At 36.8% G+C, this 19,330-nt stretch overlaps 1 protein-coding gene across 1 annotated transcript; it reads right to left on the bottom strand.

Moving 5' to 3' along the window:
- Nucleotides 1-3,125: 3,125 nt before the first annotated feature.
- On the bottom strand, nt 3,126-14,326 carry LOC123879789 (sensory neuron membrane protein 2-like). The gene is made up of 7 exons (XM_045927684.1): nt 14,210-14,326; nt 13,574-13,731; nt 13,162-13,303; nt 5,617-5,877; nt 4,357-4,601; nt 3,618-3,850; nt 3,126-3,190 (listed from the first exon to the last, which is right to left on the bottom strand). Exons 1-7 carry the CDS (start codon nt 14,324-14,326, stop codon nt 3,126-3,128), a joined length of 1,221 nt encoding a protein of 406 aa, XP_045783640.1.
- Between the last annotated feature and the right edge of the window lie 5,004 nt (nt 14,327-19,330).

The raw sequence follows: 19,330 nt of genomic DNA, 5'->3' as shown, positions 1-19,330 counted from the left end.
GGTTGGAAAACAACGGAGCTGCAAAAATCTCCTCAGCCGCCATCTTGTTTTTCTGAAATGTCATAATTTTTCCCCAGAGGGTTCCCGAATCCAAACACAACTCCCCTACATCTATATATCATTTTCCGTCTCTTTCTAGGAGAACAATTATGTCAATGAGTGAGTCAGTGAGTCAGTGAGTGGTAATCGAGCTATATATAGTATAAAATATAATAATAATAATATAATAATAATATATAAAATAATAATAATAATATAATAATATAACTAGCTGATATCCGCAGCTTCGCCCGCGTGGATTTAGGTTTTTAGAAATCCCGTGGGAACTCTTGATTATTCATAGGACATTTAAACGGACTATCCTTTAAAAATCCCGAGGGATCAGCAGGATTTAGGGATACAATTCCTTACAGCATTCCTCTTTTCCTTTTGAAGTACGGAATTACTAAAAATCTCACTTTACGCCTAAAATGATTAATAAATGTTACCGAATTTACCAATAACTGACTTTTGAGTGTACGTAGGTAGGTCGGTACTTGCGAGAAAGTTGTTGTGGATATTACTCGTGCCAGACTCCCAAGTCCTTTTATGGATTATAAAAATATCGACTTTCCAAAAAGCTGTAAATTAACAGGGCTCTCTCCGTCACTCGCTTCATACAATCGTAGTTCCAATTTCCTTTGAATATTAAGCAACCAAAGTCCATGGCAGACATGTCATGATTTTCCAAATAATAGTATGTTGTTATGATTTTAAAATTGAGGGTGTGTGATTTGGCTTAAATAATTTATTGTTTTGGTCAAATCACATACTTTTTTACAATTACTTGTAGCTTGGAGAGAATCTCATTGGACGGATTTTTAAAACGATCTCATTGGTCAATTCATTGTTTCGGTATTATTTTAATATTGAGGTTGTGATTTGACTAAATAATTTATTGTTTGAGTCAAATCAGATACTTTTTATAAAATTGCAGGAATCTCATTGGATAGAATTTTAAGAGGATCTCATTGGTCAATTCAGTATTTCGTTAGAATTAGAAAAATGAGAGTGTGTGATTTGACGTAAATAATTTGTTGTTTCAGTCAAATCACATACTTGTTTTTACAACTGCAGTGAATTTTAGAAAGAATCTCATTGGATGGAATTTTAAAAGGTTCCCATTGGTCAATTCAGTTTAAGTTCAGTCCAATCACAGACTCTTCTCAGTTCAGTAATTTAATGAATGGAAAATATGATATTAAGGCCGGAGGCTGACTACTTTTAGTTAGTTCTTGTCGAGCATTCAAACAGAAAAATTGTGAAGAAGTGTATTCCTCAAGTAACAAACAAGCTGTATGTAAATCAAGTAATGTAATATATAATTAATATTGATTCAAGGAAGAAGTTTTATTATACTTCAAAAGTGGGATAGAATCCAGGAAAAAAAAGGTACGTGATCGAAAACAAAAATATACAAATGAATTGCTTGTAATTAATTTTACTAAAAGAATTAAACGCGATTGCTAAGCGCCCACTTTTAAGCAACTTTATTTTTACGATTTCTTGGTTACATAAGTCGTGACGCAACACATTAAGTCAGGGCAACTCTCTGAAATGTGTTGTTGTTTAGGATATGTGTAATAGCGTGTGTTACGTGGCTAGGGCTACTCTCTAGCAGTACTCCAGCGCATGTTGTTACATATATTGGTGGGACATATCACGTGCTTGGTCGGGGCTACCCTCCGATAGCACGGGATATGTTTGAGCTAGATGTAACCAATAATTGTGATTTTTCTGTTGCTTCTACCCACTTTGAATAAAACAATGTACCCTGTTACGAGTTGTTGGTTACGTGACGTTGCACATTACTTCAGGGCGACTCTCTGATAATGTGTTATTGTTTAAATTATGTGTAATAGTGTGTGTGTGTGTACGTGGCTAGGGCTACTCTCTAGCAGTACTGTAGCACGCATTGTTACACATACTGGCGGAACATATCGTGTGCTTGCAATAGAACAGGATATGTTTGAGCTAAAGGGAACCAATGATCGTGACCTTCTTCTACCTTCTTTTAAAGAAAATTATTGATATTAATGATAATTTTGATGTAAAATGACTTACAAGCAATGCAAGGTGAACATAAATTGTGAGGTTATTCTTACTAATAATTTTTATGACAAGTTGCCTGATTGATATGTGAACTATGATCGTTCACCGGATGATGGGGCGAACCATGTGACTTCACTGGTTTATTGAGTGGGTAGTGATGTTTGCTACTGGTTGTTGAGTGAGTCACTGGTCGTCGGATTATGTTAGCTTAGAGGGCGAACCATGTGACTTCACTGGTTTATTGAGTGGGTATGCTTCCTACTGGTTGTTGAGTGAGTCACTGGTCGTCGGATTATGTTAGCTTAGAGGGCGTGCTAGTGGCTTCACTGGTTTATTGAGTGGGTATGCTTCCTACTGGTTGTTGAGTGAGCCGCTAGTCGTCGGATCATGTTAGGGGGCGAACCATGTGACTTCACTGGTTTATTGAGTGGGTATGCTTCCTACTGGTTGTTGAGTGAGTCACTGGTTGGTTGGTGATAATTAATATTGATTCAAGGAAGAAGTTTTATTATATATTCTAGAAACTAATATGTGTGTCTGTGGTGTTTTAGATTTTTCTAAAAATATGTAATTTTAAAATTACAAGGGCTCAAAGATTTATATGTAAATTTTTAAGACCGCGTAACTTTGAAACCGAATATTTTAACAGAAATATGGAAAACCACAGACATAGATATTAGTTTCTAGAATATGTCTGCAAAATTTCATGGACTTTGGTTGCTTAATATTCAAATGAAATTGGAACTACATTTGTATGAAGCGAGTGACGGAGAGACTCCTCTTAAATAAGTAGATTACAGCTTGCTACAGGGCGACACGGCAATCGGGGTGGGGACGTCGCGCACATTAGCAGTCAGCACAGTGTGCGTCCCCCGCCTCTTACCCCGATTGCCATCTCAACCTGTCGCGTACTATACCTACTTTCGAGAAAGTTGTTGTGGATATAATATAACACCTATCAGACTCCGAAGTCTTTTTATGGATTATAAAATCGACTTTCCAAAAAGCTATAAATTGAATAAGTATGCAGGTAGCTAAAAGCACACTCTTTCTGCGTCGTATTCCTCATTGCTGAAGGTCATGACCCCGTGGTAGTTTTCTTGCGATAATCATTATCAATTATTATCATCAACAAAAATATCGCCGGCTGAGTACTGAACATGGCTCTCCTCTCAGAATGAGAACGATGTGGCCATAGTCTACCACGCTGGCTACGTGCAGAAAACAAAAATCCGAAAATTGTGAATTTGTGATTTACATCACAAAAAAAAAAAAAAAATAATATGTTCATTAACCAATAATAATATTAATTAGTATTTTCAATTTTCAAAGAAGACTATAATACCAAGTAATATAACTATATACCAAGTGGAGTATCATATGAAAGGGTTTTACCTGTACATTCTAATACAAATATTTGTTTATTTTTAAATGCATAATAGTTTTTGATTTATCGAGCAAAATGCCGAAAAATACCCGAGTACGGAACCCTCACAATTGGCCGGCTTTTTTTTTTCTTTGGGTACGGAGCCCTGATAACATATGTTCGCTTCCACGGGATTGAACCTTGGACTTATCTATACAGGTGAACATCTCCATAGCACCGGACAGGAGACACCCATCGTCACGGTTGATACCGCGCGTCTTGTTGAGGCAGAAGCAGCCCTGGTGGTTATCCAAGAACCAATCGTTGGCCGCGAACCTCGCCACTGGTATGTCTTTGTATGACGTGTCGTATTGGTACCGGAGTTCCGCTGACCTAGTCACAAAAAAGATAAGGTGATAAGGTAAAGAAAGGTAGTCCGTTTTAAGCAATTAAATGTCACTCCCTTCAACGGTGAAGGAAAACATTGCACTGCAGTCACTGAGCACCCATCGCAGTATTTACCCGTTATAAAAGAAAAAAGACGTCACTTTGTGATATTGCCAACCATCCGTGGTTTGATCGCAACGCGGAAATACATCAATATCTGGAGATGCCAACAGTGATCGAAGAAATTGATAAATATAAAGACAAACATCGGAAGCGAGCCCATTAACTGCTAAAAAACTAAAGCAACTGAAGCGTGCAAATGTGCTTAATACTTTGCAGTGTACAGACTTGAGGACAGTGGCTCTCCAGTCTGGCAAAGTAACAGATAACACAACTAACCTGCTTATTGTCGTCGACAGATTGCAGCTACAACAACAGAAAGAAAATGACGACGACCGCTCTGCCAAGAGTGTTACGACGAAGAAGAAGAAGAGATGAGAATAAAAACCTACCGGCACACATCAGTGTTGAAAGCGTAGAGTGGCTCGTCCCTGTTGACGAAGGGCGGGAATATCCCCGCGTCTGTGCCGTTGAGCATGTTGCGCGCGCTGGGCACCTCGCGCCCTTGCTCGTCTGTGTCCGAGTTGAGCCAGTAGTCGAGGTGGGAGGAGCCGTTGAAGGACCGGATGACACCCAGGTCCATCACGTCGTCCACGCCGCGGCTGGCCACGTACAGGTCGCTCGGTCTATCGTGTTTCTGTTCAAACACACCAGATTAGATAGAAAACTTTATTACAAAATAGCTGATGCCTGCGACTTCGTTCCCGTGGATATAGGTTTTTAAAAATCCCGTGGATTTTTCGGAATAAAAAGCAGCCTATGTATTAATCCCGGGCATAATCACACTAATATTATAAAGACGAAAGTTTGTATGTGTGTGTGTGTGTGTGTGTGTGTGTATGTTTGTTACTCCTTCACGCAAAAACTACTGGACGGATTTGGCTGAAATTTGGAATGGAGATAGATAATATCCTGGATTAGTACATAGGCTAATCAAAGAGTTCCCACGGGATTTCAAAAAACCTAAATCCACGCGGGCGAAGTCGCGGGCATCGGCTAGTATATCAATATAAACTAAAACTTTAAACATAAATTTAGACATTAAATACCTATTAATTTTTACTATGACGATGAATGAACCGATATTATGAATTGATATATTGTTTTGAGTATGATGAATTTATAAATACCTAACTACATCATCGTATGTATTTGGAAATCGTATTAGATAGTAAGGCTTTTTTATTTATTTATTATTATAATCTATCTACATTCCAAATTTCAGCCAAATCCGTCCAGTAGTTTTGCGTGAAAGAGTAACAAACATACATCCATACAACAAACTTTCGCGTTTATAATATCATACAAAATACAAACAAGAAAAAAACCGGCCAAGTGCGAGTGGTCAAATACTTAAAACTGAGTGAATGACAGAGGTCATAGCCTAATGTAAACATTAGGCTATGACCTCTATGTTCCTCAAGGACGTCGGCCTTTTTCCTGGAGGTCTGGGCTCGATCCCGGACACGCACCTCTTACTTTTCGGAAATATGTGCGTTTTAACCAATTAAATATCACTTGCTTTAACGGCGAAGGAAAACATCGCAAGAAAACCTGCATGCTTGAGAGTTTCCTATAATGTTCTTAAAGATGTGATGCCGGCCGGCGATGGGTTGATCAGGATGATGATGACACAAAACTATGATACGTACAAATCTGAGAATGGTGAATTCTAGAGAACCATCCTCTAGCTCCTCGATGTTCTGTACATCAGCTGCCAAAGGTCTTATCTGGTTGCACGCGATGCTTCCAAGTAACCCAGGGTCCTTGCAGATGGGGATGCCATCGAACAGCAAGTCTCCGACCCTGACGGTCATTATGGGACTGTTGTGGACCCCGAACACTCCGCCCATTGCCAATGGCAGGAGGTTCATTAGTGTAGGAAACAACGTCTCTGCCATTTGGAGGATGTTCTGGAACAACAAAAGGATTAAAAATCGATCAAGTGCGAGTCGAAAGGAGCGTGTACAAAGCTATGCCTCGTGGGCTCTTCTCAGAGCTGGGCGCGTTTGGAGCCCTCGTAGCTTTAGTTTTAAGTTAACGCAATTAATTATCACCACTATAATCATACGCTATAATCTATGTACAAATTGTACATATGTCAATACTGTCATAGGACATTAAATACTGTTATATAATTATCATCAGCGTCATCAAGCTGTGGACATCCACTGTTGGACATAAGCCTTCCCTATAGGGCGCCACCGCAACCGGTCCTGAATCTTCCTCATCCAGCCACTTCTCGCCAGCCACTTTATATCGTTGATCCATCCCACACTATAATTATGTATATAATTAAACTGTAAAGTATTGACTTTATTCCGAGTATTTCTGCGCGCTGGACCTAGGATTAATAAAGCTTGGAGGTAGGTAAATATTTTGTGTTTGGAAATGAATTTCCCTTTGATGTTGCATTCTCAGAATTCAGTTTAAATGAATTCCACCCATGTCAGTGTGTATTTTATGTAATCAGGGGGCACGGCAGTGCCCCCGCCAAGACGAGCCAAACGGCGGCCGGGGCGCTACGTAGTACCTTTTTCTCGAAGTGTTTCGCCGTATTTTCGACCCGTCATAACTTCGGTCTGGATGACGCTAGAAAGCTGAAATTTTCAGTATAAGGTGTCCTCAGCAAATTTACCAAATATACTAAGTATCAAATATCTAGCTTTTATGGTTACAGATTTATTGATACCTAAAATACGCCGTTTTCGTCCCTCACTGATGATCATCACTATTCATAGTCTGTAATTCTAGGGTACTTCCAGAAGTCCTAGAAGGCTGAAATTTGGTATGTAGACTAGAAATTGCATACAAACTACAGGAAAATTAAGAAATTGGCAATGCCCCCCCTCTACGACTCTTATGGGAAAAGCAAATCTGTAAATTCTGTCGGTAGAATGCTGATATTTTCAGGATAAGATGTCCTTGGCAAATTGACTAAACACATTGAGTATCAATTGTCTAGCTTTTATAGTTTCAGATTTATTGACAATCAAAACTTCTAGTCTGTAATTCTAGGGTACTTCCCGAAGTCCTAGAAGGCTGAAATTTGGTATGTAGACTAGAAATTGCATACAAACTACAGGAAAATTAAGAAATTGGCAATGCCCCCCCTCTACGACTCTTATGGGAAAAGCAAATCTGTAAATTCTGTCGGTAGAATGCTGATATTTTCAGGATAAGATGTCCTTGGCAAATTGACTAAACGCATTGAGTATCAATTGTCTAGCTTTTATAGTTTCAGATTTATTGACAGTCAAAACTTCTAGTCTGTAATTCTAGGGTACTTCCCGAAGTCCTAGAAGGCTGAAATTTGGTATGTAGACTAGAAATTGCATACAAACTACAGGAAAATTAAGAAATTGGCAATGCCCCCCCTCTACGACTCTTATGGGAAAAGCAAATCTGTAAATTCTGTCGGTAGAATGCTGATATTTTGAGGATAAGATGTCCTTGGCAAATTGACTAAACGCATTGAGTATCAATTGTCTAGCTTTTATAGTTTCAGATTTATTGACAGTCAAAACTTCTAGTCTGTAATTCTAGGGTACTTCCCGAAGTCCTAGAAGGCTGAAATTTGGTATGTAGACTAGAAATTGCATACAAACTACAGGAAAATTAAGAAATTGGCAATGCCCCCCCTCTACGACTCTTATGGGAAAAGCAAATCTGTAAATTCTGTCGCTAGAATGCTGATATTTTCAGGATAAAATGTCCTTAGCAAATTGATTAAACGCATTGAGTATCAATTGTCTAGCTTTTATAGTTTCAGATTTATTGACAGTCAAAACTTCTAGTCTGTAATTCTAGGGTACTTCCCGAAGTCCTAGAAGGCTGAAATTTGGTGTGTAGACTAGAAATTGCATACAAACTACAGAAAAATTGAGAAATTGGAATTTTCCCCCCTCTACGCCTCTTATGAGAAAAGCAAATCTGTAAATTCTGTCGCTAGAATGCTGATATTTTCAGGATAAGATGTCCTTGGCAAATTGATTAAACGCATTGAGTATCAATTGTCTAGCTTTTATAGTTTCAGATTTATTGACAGTCAAAACTTCTAGTCTGTAATTCTAGGGTACTTTCCGAAGTCCTAGAAGACTGAAATTTGGTATGTAGACTAGAAATTGCATACAAACTACAGGAAAATTAAGAAATTGGAAATTTCACCCCTCTACGCCTCTGTATGGGGGAAGCAAATCTTTAAATTCTATCGCTAGAATGCTGATATTTTCAGGATAAGATGTCCTTGGCAGATTCATTAAACGTATTGAGTATCAATTGTCTAGCTTTTATAGTTTCAGATTTATCGACATTCAAAACCTCTAGTCACAAATTCTAGGGTACTTTCTGAAGTCCTAGAAGACTGAAAGGCATTAAGTAGGAATTTCAAGAATTATGAACAACAGATAAATTAAGAAATCGGGTCCCCCTTCATCCCCTCGTATATGAGATGCATATCTGTAAAATCTGTTGCTCGAATACTAAAGTTTATATGATAAGATGTCCGTGGCAGATTTATCAAACGTACCAAGTATCTGTGTTTCCTGAAGTCCTAAAAGACTGAAATTTGGTATATCTGCTTCAAAATTGAGTTGCAAGATTCCACCCGAACAAACATACTTACATACGAGTACATTGCAAGTTGAATAAAAGCTTTTAAAAAAAGAGGTAACGATAGAGAGTGGGCCATGAAAATGATGTACCTACAAGAAATAGATCCAAAAAAAAATTAGGGCACCTGCCAAAAAGAAATGAAATCCCACCAAAAACATTTCATGTAAAAAGTTAGCCAAGACTCACAAGTTCATAATGTTTTCACTGTTAAAAAGTTATGAGATCTCTAGTAGAGCCAAGCCCCTAGCTGATCTTAGATTTGTGCTGGCCATGGGACCTATCCCAAGTCCAAAGTAATATAGCTCTTAAAAGTTCTTGACTATATCACATTTATAACAATAAATAACAAATCACTCTACTTACAAGCTCTGATTCTACAAACCCTACATCTTGGTAAAAAAAAAGACGGCTTGGCCGTTTAATAACTTTTAACGTTTAATATGTTATGTCATGTAATAGTTTTACGAACATTAAACGGCCAAGCCGTCTTTTTTTTACCAAGATGTAGGGTTTGTAGAATCAGAGCTTGTAAGTAGAGTGATTTGTTATTTATTGTTATAAATGTGATATAGTCAAGAACTTTTAAGAGCTATATTACTTTGGACTTGGGATAGGTCCCATGGCCAGCACAAATCTAAGCTCAGCTAGGGGCTTGGCTCTACTAGAGATCTCATAACTTTTTAACAGTGAAAACATTATGAACTTGTGAGTCTTGGCTAACTTTTTACATGAAATGTTTTTGGTGGTAAATTATTACATACAAGAGATTGTGGTAGTTAAAACTAAATAATCGTCATCAAAATTACCGCAGCGAGGCATTAATGATTGTAACCAAGATGATTTTTAAGGTCCCGTAACAGAAAGGCACCAACGGGACCTTAAGCCTCAGCGTCCGTCTGTCTGTCTCTCTATCCGTCTATCAGCAGGCTGTATCTCATGAACCGCAATAGGCAAAGAGTTGAAATTTTCACAAAATGTGTTTTTGTATTACAAAAACAATTTGTCGACGTAGTGATTTGATTTTATCTTAGATTAATTAAATTCATTCAAGGATTTTATCAATAGATTCTTTAGTTATCGCAATGTCTTTATTATCAATAAATAATATTATGCGATGCATGGATGTATGTAGTTATGGCTCGTCCATCCGTTCTCGATTAGATTTGTTAAACGTAAGCATTTTGTAGCGGTGGCGACGGTGCGTCGCATATAAGTATTAGTATTAAAGTAGCCTCTAAATCGGCATTACGTTTTTAATTTCTCCCTTACATTTATACCTGGTGAAAATCCCAGGGTAATCTGGTGGCTCCCGTCGAAAAAGCAAAAGTATGTAGGTATTTTTATTGCAAATTGATGCTCGACACTCGTTGCAAATTGCAATGAGTCTCACGCAGTACCTATGTTGAAATGAAATTAATTGAAATGAAGTGCATTTATTTGTGTAGAACAGCTCAGCTACTTGTCTACACGGGTAGGACCTAGAATCATGAAATTTAGCAAGTAGGTAGATTTTATAGCACAAGTAAAGGAATAAATCTGAAAACCGTGAATTTGTGGTACAATATTAAATTTTTTTTTAAATGTGTTTCAATTTCCAAAGTAAGATAACTATACCAAGTGGGGTATCATATGAAAGGGCTTTACCTGTACATACTAAAACATATTTGTTGTATTTGTTTTTATGCATAACAGTTTTTGATTTATCATGCAAAATGTCGGAAAAATTACCCGAGTACCGAACTCTCGAGTCTGATTGCGCGAGTCTGACTCGCACTTGGCCGGTATTTATTTCATATAATATTTTTATTATAATTGATTGGATCGTTCGCCAGTATCAGGTTATTTATGTTCTAATTTCATGTTTTGTAGCCCTACTTTGGTTTAGATCTGTCTAGATTCTATAATCTCTTGACGGAGAGTAGTTAGGCTGAGATCTATAGAGCGCACTTTAACTTTACTCAGACTTATAACACTTTTCACTTCAGCGTTTTACCACTGGCATAACTTTGTCTCGTTTTAACTGGAAGTTAAGTCCTTGCAAAGTCAAAGTGCGCTCTATAATTTTCAACCTTATTACAGGGCTCTCTCTGTTACGTAATCCCATACAAATGACAAAGACGGAAAACTCAAGTGGGCGTTAGTCATTTCACCAAGTCACCAAGCAATCACAAACTAATCCATGTTTTCCAATTTTTTGACAGAGAGAGATCTCGGTTAGCGTGGCGCTCCAAAATCGATGGTTAGAGTAGTAGGTACAGAAAAAATGAAGTCCTAATTCATTTGTAATTAAGTGGTCGGGCACTCAAAATGATTCAAGTCCAGTTTTTTATCCTTGTCATTTGTATAGGATTACTCAGAGAGAGCCATATACTAACTTCTCTCCGTGGACCCAAAATATTATAAAAACATTCCACTGAGACATCACAAGTTTTTGTTTGCTTTGCTCTGATGACTGCCCTTGATAACTAACTGATAATAATTGACTTCGGTAATCATTATTGCGTGAAACAATGCGACTAATTGTTCTCATCGCACGTGGTTGAACCTTTGAAAGGAAAAAGGTAAAAATTAACAGTTACAATTAAAATCGCATGAATCAGTTAAATTTTTATCTATACATATAATAAAATTGTAGAAAAGTGGTGTCTGTACAATGGAAATATATAAAAAAAAAGTAGCAGGGGTTGTTATTATATCGATGCCGAACCAAAAATTGTAATTAATTTTTTTTTTGTCTGTTTGTCTGTTTGTCTGTTTGTCTGTTTGTCTGTGTGTTTGTGCACGCTAATCTCAGAAACGGCTTATTCGATTTAGATACGGTTTTCACTAATATATTGTAGTAAGCTTCACTTAGGATTTAGTGTTTATTTCATGTCAATCGGTTCATAAATAAAAAAGTTATGTCAATTTAAAGAATCACGGCGCCTCGCGCCTGAGCGTCCGTGGCTATATAAAGCGCGAAAAGTCACTATTCCACGCGAACGAAGTCGCGGGCACAGCTAGTATTTAAATAAACGAAGTTCCTACGAGAGAGAGTAACCAAAAGGAGAGGCAAAAAAAGGAAGGATTATGATTTTAGCGTCCCATGTGTGTATGAATGGTTGCATTTATGTAGGTATGTTTCACCATAGCGAATAAATTACTTAACCGATTTTGATGAATGAGGTGCCAGTCAATTCGTTATTATGATACGGTTTCAACCATAATCCGATTTAATGAATCATATTATTATTATTCGATCAAAATAAAGTAGGCAACATTTTTATATGAACCACATATTTACGGTTTTCGGATTTTTTCCTTTAGTTGTGGTATAAGATCTACCTACCTGCCAAATTTCATGATTCGAGGTCAACGAGAAGTACCCTATAGACTTTCTTGACAGACACAACAGACAGATGGACAGACAGACCTATTAAAGGGTTCCGTTTTTCCTTTTGAGGAACGAAACCCTAAAAAAGTGGAGGCTTGTGAAATTTTTTTGCTATTGTATCGAGTGGTAAAAATATAAAAGTGAAGAAAATTTATTCTGAGTTCATAAAAATAATTAGTATAGTATACAAAAAGTCATTGGTATAAGTAATACAATATGAAACAAATATGCAAAGCGACAAAAAACAATTTTACTCCAACGTTTAATTCGTTGACCGTCGCCGATGTGAAAACGCTCATCAGGTGCCTATAATACGCGACAGGTCGACATGGCAATCGGGGTATGAGGCGGGAGGACGCTCCGCACACGCGCACGTAACCCGCGCTATCCCGCACCGGGTTAGCGCGGGGGCTGTGCGGGTGTGCGGGGCGTCCCCACCCCGGTTGCCATGGCGACCTGTCGCGAAGTTATAGTTTTGTTGTAAAATATTAATACTCATAAGCAAAAAAAAGTAAAGAGCAGTCGCTATATGCATATTGCATACCTAAGAATTAACTGAAATCAATTCGCTCGATCAAAGAGTAAATAAAAACAACATAAAAATCGGTCAAGTGCGAGTCGGACTTGCGCACGAAGGGCCATCCGAGTACAAGAAATATTACGTTTGAAAAGTACCGCAAAAACTATAAAGCGTCATCTAACGGCAAGGTAAAAACTAAGTCTAGCGACGAGCGTTGAAACTTTTACGATTAGCAGCAACTTGTCAATAGATGACGCTTTAAAATAGTTCATTTTCTTTTAGTTTTTTTTTTTCAATTTTTATTATCTGTTATAGCAACAATAAAAATACATATTCTGTAGAAATAACCCCCAGGATTTTTATCCCGGAAATATTTTCCGGGATAAAAAGTAGCCTATGTCCTTCCTTGGGACGTAAGCTAACTCTGTACCTTTCATCAAAATCGGTTAAACTGTTGGACCGTGAAAAGGTAGCAGACAGACAGACAGACACACTTTCGCATTAATTATAATATTAAGTATGGATTAAGCTTTTGATTCTTTGTATATCATGAATTTCCGCAAAGTACCTAATGCCTGCTTCTATAGGCTGTTGCTTAGGCTCAATACGCACTATTTTTTAAAAAGGCACCCTCGTCCTAACTATTCACCTTATTGAGCTCTGTATAAAGTTCGTTGGGTTCATACTCACATGGTAAGCCACGTTGACTATGGTCACTTTGTCGTCGAGTGAGAGAGGGAAAGAGGCCTCGGCGTCGAACTCTAGGTACTCCTTCTTTCGGTACATCACTTTGTCGCCCTCCACGCCCTCTATGATCCGACTTTGATAAGACCTAAAATAAGTTTTAAAAAAACCATCACTGTTGAGTCGGGCCCGTAACAAATCAGCAAATTTTCAAAATGGCAAGAATGAAAATTAAAAATATAGTAACTAAATATTGTTATTACTTATTACTTGTGGCAAGGAACCCCTCGTGCGCGAGTCCGATTCGCACTTGACCGGTGTTTGGATGTTACATGAGCTACCATCAGCTACCAAATTGATTTTGTTCATAATAAAATGTAGCCTATGACTTGTAGTTGGCCGAGTCAATAAAACCTACTTGTAAACATAAGGTCCGGTCTCGATGACCACTGGCACGCCGCCCGCAAGGACCTCGCTAGGGTTGCTGATGTTGAATATCCGGACATTGAACGTCAGCCCGAAAGGAATCGACTCGAAGCGCTCCCATTGCTCCGTGTTGTTTTCGAGCTGCACCTCCTAAAATAGATAGATATATAACAGGGAGATGGTCTTTGTTTTATCCAGATACCTACTCGTACAAATTAGCCCGTGACCACAGTGTCATTTGGTGGTAAGTGATGATGCAGTCTAAGCGGGCTAACCTGAAAGGGGTATGGCAGTTTTTATGGTTTTTATGGTCCCATCCATTTGCCTGTGAAAATTGAAAGTCGAAAAAAATGTTAGCTACCTCGTTGAATAGGTATTTTTAAAAGCACTATACACATAGGAGGCGCATATTTGTTATCTTTTTAACCCCCGAAATCAAGTCTGGGTATTCGCAATTTGATAAAAGGAGTTGGAATTTTTCTTTCAGCCCTCGAGAGCCGTGGGGCCCCTTGAATAGAATTGACTCTAGAGGTAGGTACGGGAAGAGTAGCTATTCCGCGCAGCAGCGATAGGAGATGGCTTTTACAAGAAGAAGAATCATTTGACTTTGTCTTTGACTTTGACTTACACTTATTATAATGCTCTCGACAAGATCAGGGACCACGGTGAAGCTCAGAGAACACGTGAGCACCACCAGCACAACCCCCACCACGGTGACCGTTATACCCGCAACCAAATTACACATTTTAGGTATTTACTAATCAATTTATTACAACTAATTAATTAGTGTATCTATCTCAGTACACACCTGGTACTCCCTCCCCTCACGATTGTGATAAATGCACAATAATCAATTGATAAATTATAAATTAAATTATTAGGGTTCCTTGACAATCTTGTTTCTTTCTTTTTAGTTTATTTTACTTGTACTAAGTCGGGTTCAAGTTGTCTCATTTTTTCCGTAGTCGGGTTATAGTTTTTTCAACTTTTTTTTTCGGTTCAAAGGAAATTGAAATGGCCTTTACAACCATCGGCCCTACGAAAAGTATGACCCTTTAGCTTGCTGATGGTTTGGGTTAATTCGATGACCTTGGTTCTCCTCCGAATCTTTCATATTAAGTTTTTTTTTTCACATTCCTACTTCCTTCTATTCCTTTGTTAAATAAAAGTTTTACAAAACCGATTGCACATTTAAACCCATATTAAATCTTTCCTGTATAGGATGCCCTTTAAATTTTAATAGTCGCATAGGTACATAAATATTTTAAAAAGTACTTACCCACAGAACCACTCGATACTGATGGAGTAATCGTAAGTACACGGATTATTACTAATCACTGATTATGATGTTAATTATTTATTCGCTAACAGCGATAAGATGTACCAATTTACCTTTATCACCTATTGCTTAAGAGAAATCTTATCAAAATATTTAAAAATACCTACTTGTATCTGTTATTATTTGTACCTACAGTACCAAGTAGCCAAAGTAGATAATATAGTACGCTACAGATCGAAATGCTAATCGGGGCATGAGGCGAAGGGACACCCTGCACAACGGACGTCGCCCGTGATACCCGTACCGGATAACCGCGGGGGCTGTCCGTGCGGGGCGTCCCTACGCCAATTGCCACCTCGACCTGTCGCGTACCAGAGACATAGTGCACGCAAAACAAATACTCCAATCTGAACACGAGGCGCATGACTGCGTATGCGCATCGTACAGTGATACTTATTAAAAAACCGACCTAGTGCGAGTCAGACTCACGCACCGAGGGTTCCGTACTCGCGTATTTTTTTTCGACATTTTGCACAATAAATAAAAAGCTATTATGCATAAAAATAAATAAAATCTGTTTTAGAATATACAGGTAGAGCCCTTCCATATGATACCCTACTTGGTATAGTTATCTTATTTCTAAAATTTTCACGATTTTGACGAAATCAAAGGTAGCCTACCTTTAGGTAGAGATAGTTTGCATCCCGGATTCAAGAAAGTCAGAGTTCCCACATGATTAAAAACCCAACTTACAAAGACGAAGTCGTGGGTGTCAGCTTACGGCTAGTTATTAATAATTTTGATAGCTTCATAAACTTTTACCCGACTGCGGCAAAGCCAAAAGGAAGGGTTAAAGGGTTATGATTTTAGCAGTCTATGTATGTATGTGTGTATCTAGGTATCCAGATTCTGTGTGTTCCACCGTAGCGCCTAAACTACTGGGCCGATTTTGATGAATGAGGTGTCAATCAATTCGTTGTAAAGCTCCGGATGACATAAGCTACATTTTATACCAAAAAATTTAACCTAACGGATGTTACATGAAAAAAGTGGGATCTCCAAAATTTTTTTTGCTATTGTATCGAGTGGGGTGTCAAATGAAAGAGGAAAAAATTCAGAGTTCATAAATATAAATGTCCTACAATATTAAAGTATACCAAGCGACAGAAAAACAATTTCACTATAATATTTAGCGTGTATTAAGACGATCGCAGTCGGGTTTTAGTTTTCAACCTTATTTTGTTTTGAAATAGCTCTTCTATAGATACTAACCAATGTATTAACTTACTTCAATGAATTAAACACGAGAGACACTTAAAATCTTTATTCAATATTAATATTATATAATAATAGTAGGTATTAAAATGTTTGACAGATAAATAATTGACAGTTCGCAAGTACATACAACATACACTATATAGTTTACTTTTAAAATCAATTTGAGCGTAAATATTACGGAATACTAACAGAAAAATGTACGTAGGTGCGGTTATTGCCATGCTTATTTCCCTTTTTGTGTTAAAAAAAATTAAAATAAGTATTTTATTATTTTTATATGTATATAGTGGCGTCGATTCTGATGTCTTTCTCTAAACTAAATTTAGAGTATCTGAATCTTTTTCTTTTTAATGTGGCTAGAAAAAGGACGGAAAATGAATTTAATTGAATTTAACAACTTAATAATAAGAGCTTCTCTACAAATTTAAACTAAAATTAGTTTTTCCGTCCTTTTCTAATTAGTTATTACATTGCTAAGGTAAATATACGATTTAGAAAGATAAAAATTAGTTACCATCAGAATTTTTAACTTAATTTTTAACTAACGAATAAAGACCTTCTGACAGATTTCCTGTACAAAAAACTGTCAAAACGTCTTTATTCCAGTTGGAGATTTAAAATCCGTCCCAAGTAAATAAAGAACTAAATAACTAATGAAACCTTATAACTTAAGGATGTTAAAATATATATTTATATGCCATTCGTAGTATGCTGCGTTAGGGCCCACGCATACATTCGTGCGGAAAGAAAAATCTTTTGATAACAACTTGAACACAACGCTTCATTACCTACTTCGACACATGGTTGAAATGAGGAACTTTCCAGGGTGTTCCTTAAAAGCCTCATACATGAAAATAAAACAAGGACACGCGCCATTCGCCATATGTATAATTCACTATAATTATGTCAAAATAAATGCAGGTATGAAGCATTAGTTGGAGTTGTTATCAGCCCTGCCGGTTTGCGTTGCACCTAACATTTTTCTGTTAACATTTTGACAACGTACAAGGTACGTTAAAATAGTTTTGAGACCGCGTGAATTAACTAAACGCGTACGTCTCCAACTACTGAGATCACATCAATAGTCAAGTTTTTAAAAACTAACAATTATTAAATTACACATAATGATAAAACGAAAGCTAGTACAGTTAGCATCAAAATATTTGCGAGAAAAAATATTTAAATCAATTTGTCTTATTTTGTATAAGACTCACGCTATTTCTGCTGTAAACTCAAACCAAAGTGAATTGACTATATTTACTACATTGTATTCACAATGGTCCCTGCAAAAAGAAAAAAATTGTTTACATTCAACTATAATTAAATTAAAATGTATAGTTATCTTTAGGGCTATTTCCTCATAATAATTATGTAAGTATATTAATAGTAGGCTATCTGAGTAATTTTTGGAAATCATTTCTAATTATTCTTTATTTTACATAATAAGCACACTAAATTGATATTTTTCGGAAGATCTATTGTAGAATTAAAATCAATGATAAAGTTTAAGTTTCGAAGACCGCGCCAAAAACGAGATTTCTGTAATGGCGCTGGTCACATGACACGTATGACGTCACTCGCTAGTAATCAAGTGAACTGAGGTTCACATTGTGTGAACAACTGTGAAATATCAATGAAGTGTGTTTATTATGTAATAAATAATAGTTAAAAAGATTTCCAAAAATTAGTCAAATAGCTTACTATTTTAACATAATAATTCAATCTTCAGTTAATAGTAGATTTAATTCCAACTGTACTACATTAATGAATGGGGTAAGTGGAAACCGTAAAAGTATAATTAATAATAAATAAAATTAAAACATTTATTGTACGTCAGGGACCCATATAAATAATTAATATTAATAATGTAGGTACTTATATAAATGTGTAGCCGTAGATATCCTACAGTAACCGCTTAGCTTAAAAATAACCACGATAGGTTACTTACGAATAACATCGTAGAAAATATACGATAAAACGATTTTATTAATCCGACCAGGTTTCTTAAAATTATGAACAAAATTTACTACTCAGTCATAGATTTATAATATTAGTTTACAATTTAATAAAATAAAACATGCAAGTAATTTTATTCTTTAAAACATACAATTAAAATTTTTCAAATAAAATATTATGTTTGCAATAATTAAAAGCAGTTTAAAAGTCCTTAAAAAATGAATTTTCAATACAGAGTGTGCTATTTCCTAGACGCAATGATAAGCGCTGTGAATTTAAGAGGAGTTTTTTCGTAGTGGGCTCCAAACAGACGTAGTTTGACTCTCTGTAGTATTCTGTAATCTATAAAAGCAATAAAGTGGTTTCAAATATAAATAAACAAGTTTAAAAATATCTCGCTTTTTCAGAAGTGTTTTTATAATGTTTAAGACATGCGTGTAATTCATGTCTTTTATCCTGTCTCGAATTTGAATACTAACCAATTGAACTCTATGAAATAACTAATATCTATGTCTGGTTTTCAAGATTTCTGTTAAAATATTCAACGTTACACAGCCTCAAGAATTTATATACAAATTTTTAAGCCCTTGTAATTTTAAAACTAGTTATTTTTACGGAAAACTGACATACCACATCCATAGCTTCTTGAACGTGTCTACAAAATTACATCGAGTCCGATTCGTTAATATTCAAATGAGAGCCAAATTACGTTTGTATGGAGCGAGTGACGGAGAGTCCCCTGATAACATCTAAACATCAACCATTGACTAATGATACATTGGAACGACATTGAATATTTGAGGCTTGGTCAAATACAACGCGAGCCGATAACCGCACGGAGGTAGGATACGAACGCGACAGGGAGTATTGTTCGAATGTACGGAAAGGGTCGTTCATCTTTTCTGTTCATATTCTTTAGTCTAATTTACGTCGTGTTGGCTGCACGTCCCGCGTTGTATAAAGCATGCCAATAAAATGGCGGCGTTCCTGTTCCCTCTCACTCCCACACTAAACCTGTGTATAATGTGTGAGTGAGACGACACAATTGGTACCGCTTCATTACTTTATTCACACGCAATTTCCAAGCCATTAGATCTTTCAAAATAAACTAACATCGAAACATTGAACAGGGTAATCTAGTTCATGACATCAATCTTAAACTATACTTCAGCCATTATACTATTTTCTATTTGACATATTGGTAGTATGGCGCTTTCTCTGTTGCGTAATCCCATA

Source organism: Maniola jurtina, chromosome W (genome assembly GCF_905333055.1).
Source record: "Maniola jurtina chromosome W, ilManJurt1.1, whole genome shotgun sequence".
Lineage (NCBI taxonomy): Eukaryota > Metazoa > Arthropoda > Insecta > Lepidoptera > Nymphalidae > Maniola > Maniola jurtina.
This window is presented reverse-complemented; position numbering and strand designations above follow the sequence as displayed.